The sequence below is a fragment of the Anomaloglossus baeobatrachus genome, chromosome 11, assembly GCF_048569485.1.
Source record: "Anomaloglossus baeobatrachus isolate aAnoBae1 chromosome 11, aAnoBae1.hap1, whole genome shotgun sequence".
In the NCBI taxonomy this organism is placed as follows: Eukaryota; Metazoa; Chordata; class Amphibia; order Anura; family Aromobatidae; genus Anomaloglossus; species Anomaloglossus baeobatrachus.
Window position 1 is genome coordinate 167,282,904 of NC_134363.1, and position 6,107 is coordinate 167,289,010.

The window sequence follows — 6,107 nt, forward strand, 5'->3', positions numbered from 1 at the left end:
TCAATCTTTGTAAAAAATATGTAATTACATAAAATAAGACTGCCAATACCTGTATATGCCAGTGTTGTTACGTGCCTAGCGCTCCAACGCGCGTTTCGTACGTCACTTCATCAGTAAGTGGTGAACTCTTCTTTTTTTCTGCAACGTGTTCTATCATTGTTATCGAAGTCATCATCTTTTTCTTCAATGAAGATATATATCATTTTTTTGGGTGTGGGGGGGTACATTTTTCCAGTTCTGGTACTTTCATGTCATGAAATGTGAACTTCATTCATACTGCGCTATAGAAGAGGAGATAAAGGGAGAGTGGACTAACATGTCTGTATGAAACAAGGGACCACCATGGTCCAGAGTAAATTACGGTACCACACGAGTCCACAAACAAAACAGTGTATTTTGTTGTGGGAAAGTGTTACACCCTCTACATGTACATAGACTATAAACAGAGTCTTCGAAGTCTGTAACCATTAAGACTCATATATCTGTATAGGAGCTGTAAACCCAAAGGTAGGAACTCGAGATGAGTGGACTCATTGAAATTCAGTTTGGCGGGTTCAGTTGGGCTTTAGATAAAGTTTGTTTTTGGACCGGGACTTGACCTGAACCTCATTGGAAGTCACTAATTGGGAAGTCTGGGTCTTCACCCACATTCAGCCAGCCATAAACAGATCACTTCCGAAAGCAGTTGGGCGGGAGGGCAGGGTTTTTCCATTTATTTGGGGGTGCACACTACATCTGATCACGGTCTTGTTACCTTGTTACCCCCAGTGGGAGCTGATCAAACACTGCACTGGGCGGAGCACCGAGCATACCCGAGCACAGTGATGCTCATGTGAGTGGTTTGCATGCGTAAAGCACCCCAGTTCCAAATCCGAACTCTGTTTTTTTTTTTTTTGTAAAATCTCTGTTTGGTGTGAATAGTGAACTTTACTTTTTAGATTTGCTCATCTCTAGTAGGAAACTTTCCAGCAGAATTAAGGGCACGTTACACGCTACGATATATCTTACGATATGTCGTCGGGGTCACGTCGTAAGTGACGCACATCCGGCATCGTTTGACATATCGTAGCGTGTTACAGCTACGAGCGACTGTGATCGAGCAAAAATACTCACCTTATCGTTGCTCGTTGACACGTCGCTCATTTTCAAAAAAATCGAACGTCCGGTTGTTCATTGTTCCCGAGACAGCACACATCGCTCCGTGTGACACCCCGGTAACGACGAACTGCAGCTTACCTGCGTCCCGCCGGCAATGAAGAAGGAAGGAGGTGGGCGGGATGTTACGTCCCGCTCATCTCCGCCCCTCCGCTTCTATTGGCCGGCCGCTGTGTGATGTCGCTGTGACGCCAAAGTCCCTCCCCCTTCAGGATGAGGATGTTCGCCGCCCACAGCGAGGTCGTTCGGACGGTAAGTACATGTGACGGGGGGTTACCGACTTTGTGCGACACGGGCAAGAAATTGCTCGTGCCGCACAAACGATGGGGGGTGGGTGCGATCGCACGGGAAATCGACGCGTGTAAAGCAGCCTTTAGTTACAAAGCTTCAGATTTTTTGCATTTATATTTGTTTTCAAATTAACAATATAAACGGCTCCAATTCTGTTCATATCTTTTGCTATAATGGGTCAACTTATTAAGAATGGTGCCTTCCACTACAATCGTAATGAAGGTGTGTGGTGGGGTATGGTGTGCCAAATTCATTAAGAGGTACTTGCATCGTCCGTGCGCCTTGCCAGATGTGATCAGTGTAACATTTCTGGCTTAAGTTACGTTCCCAAAGTGGATTCATTTATGATAAATTTGGCCCCATTGAGCCCATGCTTCACGCACTTTGGCCAGAATGCCTTCAAAACCTTCCCAAAAAGTTGCAACATTTCAAAACTGTTTTAAAGGGAACCTGTCATCAGAAATGTAGCTATAAACCCAAAAGTTCCCCCCTCTGCAGCTCCTGGGCTGCATTCTAGCAGGTTCCTGTACTTTTTGTGCCCCCTTTTATACCAAAATAAACACTTTATAAAGTTGTACCTTTTCGTATGTAAATTTCGTAAACTATCCATGGGGGCGGGCTCTCTGGTGACCGTTACTGTCCTCCTGCCGATTTACGCCGCCCCTGAACGCTGAATTTCAAACCTCAGGACTCCGCCCCTGGGCGCCCGAGGTCCCGCGCATGCGCTGTGCGACTGTAGCGGGACTGTGCACTGCGTGCACGTGTGACCGCTGGTGACGTTTTGCGCAGGCACAAGGTTATGGGCGGTGCAGTGCCATCAGCAAGTGCCGCCCATAATCTCGTGACCGCACTTTCCCCTCTTCCTCCAGCGTTCTGCGCCGGCCAAATGACCAGACGTCACCTCCTTCCCATCGTACCCTGCAGCAGGAAATAGATGGGACGAGCGGAAAGGATCTGAACGACGTACAGAGGGGAGAGCGCGGCCACGAGAGTATTGGCGGGCACTTGCGATGCAGTCACAGCGCCACCCATACTCTCGTGCCTGTGACCACGTCACCAGGTGTCCTGGCGTACACGGGACCTCGGGCGCAGTGGGCGGCATCCTGAGGGATGATTTGGAGCGTGGGGGGACGGCGTAAGGGACAGCAACGGACGACAGACGGCCCGCCCCATGGAGAATTTACAAGATTTTCATACCAAAAGGTACAACTTTATAAAGTATTTATTTTGGTTTAAAAGGTGGCACAAAAAGTATAGAAACCTTGCTAGAATGCAGCCCACGAACTGCAGAGGGGGAAACATTTAGGTTGAAAGCCAAATTTCTGATGACAGGTTCCCTTTAAGACAAAAAACTGGAGTACACAATATTGGTCACTATGTGTTAGTTCATTTCATCCAGCAGCCCTGCATTGCCATACCATGCTCTGATGGAAACCTCAGTGGGTTGCTAGTGCTAATTACACAGCAAGTACTGAACCCCTTAACCCAGTGATAATGCACAATTCGCACCCCTTGGAAAATAAAAATGCCAACTGTGTGCCCACCACTCTTCTTTTTGGCTGTAGACAGAATAGGTTGGCATATTTGGTGCAATGCAGTGAACTTACTGCGTCACCTGCATCAAGATGCGTCTTATAGGCTGTAAGTCTACAGTAACCCGGAACCTATAAGGAGAGTGGTGGGTCAAGGAGCCTGTGACCCCCTCCTCTAGCACAAGATCCAGTTGTACAGGAGTCATATTGATGCTCATACACTTCAAACTGGCGCCCAACCAGAAGTATGAGGCATGTGCACTGAATGGATCTTTGGTGCACCTATGCCTTGCCAGACGCGCTTTATATATACCATTGGTGTACAAGGTGTCATGATTCCTATATGCCGAACATTCTGTATTGTTCTGCTATGCTCTCCTGCAGAGCCGGTAAATGTTGCTTATTGTGCAGAGCGTTTTGCAGGATGAATGCTCTGCTGGTTGTTTCACAGCACTGGGTTCCACGCTGGTCCTGGGAGGTGCTCTCGCAGATCCTTCTCATTCCCGGTGATTGATCTGCCTCGTCAGGGAGCGTGTTAGCTCAGGACGCCGCCAGTCATAATACAGTTGTGCTGTTGGCTCCCGTTGTACTGAGTTTTCAGATTTTGGCCTCTCTACTCCAGACTGTTGTTTACCCATCTACACCCGTCCACTCTTGTTTCTGTTGTGAATTCCCGGCTTCTGACCTCGGACTTCCTCCTGACCAAATCCCCGCCTGCTCCCTATATTTTGGCACATACTCTTCTGGACCCCTGACCTTCGGCTTGTATCTTGATCTCATCTCTGTCAGAACCCCTGTGTACTGTCGTGACCTCCTGGTTTATGACCTCGGCCTGTCTCACTACCTCTCCATATACTGCATGCTAGTAGTGTCTAGCGCCACCTACTGACAGTCATCATACAGGGTTAATAAAATCTCGTATGCTGATATTAAACTCACCGCACCTCAAAATCAGCCCATAAGAAATTGTAATTGGAAGGCAGCCACAGTAAAGTCAACGGCAGCCCAGACTTGTGGTCTGCATCCTTCATAAGCCTCCTGGATAAAATGCGACATCCTGAAACCCTATCCATAATTCTGACCTCCGCCTCAATGACTTCAAGGATGATGGTCAAAGCAATGGCATACGAGCATCTCTGCATGATATATATGGCCGAAGAAGGGTTAATCGGATCTCAGGTAACTAATTGCTCTGTGCAAAACCATCCGTCTGCCTGATTAGCATTGAGCGGACATGACAGTACTAATGGGCAAGGGAGCAGGGGGCAATGGGTATAGCTTGACTCCTTAGATTACAGGGTGACATCACTCCGAGGAGTGACAGGCTGCCAGATGCTGACAGCAGGAAAAACATATCCAGAAAACTTACTGAACGGCGAGCAAAAAAAGGACAGAAGGGATGGACGGACGGAGGAATGTCTAGGGGGGTAGAACGGGTATTTAGGTCAATTCTGAGCTCTTATGGATGAAAGATTATTACAGCAAAGAACAGATGAGTCTGACGCCGAGAGGGGAAAAAAATAGAAATTAATGATAAAAAAAGCAAAACAAGATACAACACTGAGTTAAAAATCAAAGAACAGCCTCCATTGGGCCTAAGGGCAGTGCCAATCCAACGGCAACTTGAGCGATAACCAACGCCAACTTTCCAAGCCAAGAGCTGCGAGAAGGACAAGAAGGAGAAGAAAGAGAAGAAGGAGCAGAAGGAGAAGAAGGAGAAGAAGGAGAAGAAGGAGAAGAAGGAGAAGAAAGAGAAGAAGGAGAAGAAGGTGAAGAAGAAGCGCTGCCCACGGAGTAAGGAGTGTGAGATACAGCCCTCCAAGAGCGGCTCAGTAGGGCGCACACCCTACATCTCCGGGTGCCCAATTACATCACATGTCATATCGGAAGCTATTGGACACCATGGTGCCAAGAAGATGCTGGATCCGCCACAGTGTGCTGGTCCCTGCCCTCCTCATGTTCAGCGCAGGTGAGTGATTATTATACAGTAAATATATATTATATATGGGCTCCACCAGGCGAGGACAGATATAAAGATGGAGCAACCAAGTTATTTTCCTTTAATTTGGATCATATTAACTCTTGAGATAATGCAGGACCATAGATGGCACCGTGCCACGAGAACCATTGTGAGTCACGGCGAGAGTTAATTATTTATATATATATATACTTATCTATCTATTCATCTATTTATCTATCTATCTATCTATCTATATATATATATATATATATATATATATATATGTATATGCACTCTTATATATTTGAATATATATATATATATACTTATCTTTCTATTCATCTATCTATCCATATATATATATATATATGCATATATTTGCTGTATATATATAGTAGTGTGTGCGTGAGTGTGCATATCTCTATGTATACAGTATATATATATGTATATATATTATTATTTTTATATATAATTTTATAGATATATATATATATATATATATATACTGTTTATATATACACATTCAGAGAAGAGCATGAGTGAGTACATATCTATATCTTTCCTGATGTGTCGGCTTCTCCTGTTTGCTACTTTTTGACAACTGGTTCTCATTGCAGAGATCATGGTGGTGCATGGAGGCTGATTCATCACAGGCAATGCTTTATAGCAAAAGTCTGCAAATTTGCTCATTTATTACTGTTTTTCCATGAGGTTTTTGCTGTTCTGTTTTCATAAGTTTGCATCTTGCCCAATTCAGTTCCGTTCCGTTTTTATTTTTTTGTGATCACAGTACAAAATGGTCCATTACTACTTCAATATTCAACATTCTACTTTTTTGTTTCTTACATAGGATAAGGGTAAAGAAATACAAAGATGGATGGATGGATGGATGGATGGATGGATAAATAGATGGATGGATGGATGGATAAATAGATGAATGGATGGATGGATGGATAAATAGATGGATGGATAGATGGTTGGATGGATGAATGGATGGATGGATGGATGGATGGATGAATAGATAGATGGATGGATAAATAGATGGATGGATGGATGGATTGATGGATGGATGGATGGATGGATGGGTGGATGAATAGATGGATGGATGGATGGATGGATGGATGGATGAATAGATGGATGGATGGATGAATAGATAGATGGATGGATAA

General features: G+C 44.9%; 1 protein-coding gene across 1 annotated transcript in view; it reads left to right on the forward strand.

Moving 5' to 3' along the window:
- Positions 1 to 4,343: 4,343 nt before the first annotated feature.
- The window catches only part of HTR3A (5-hydroxytryptamine receptor 3A), a 20,297-nt gene continuing 18,533 nt past the window's right edge, over positions 4,344 to 6,107 (forward strand). Inside the window, exon 1 of the mRNA XM_075329172.1 lies at positions 4,344 to 4,947. Within this exon, the coding sequence (XP_075185287.1) occupies positions 4,854 to 4,947 (94 nt within the window). The 5' untranslated portion in view covers positions 4,344 to 4,853. The remainder of the gene's footprint in view (positions 4,948 to 6,107) is intronic.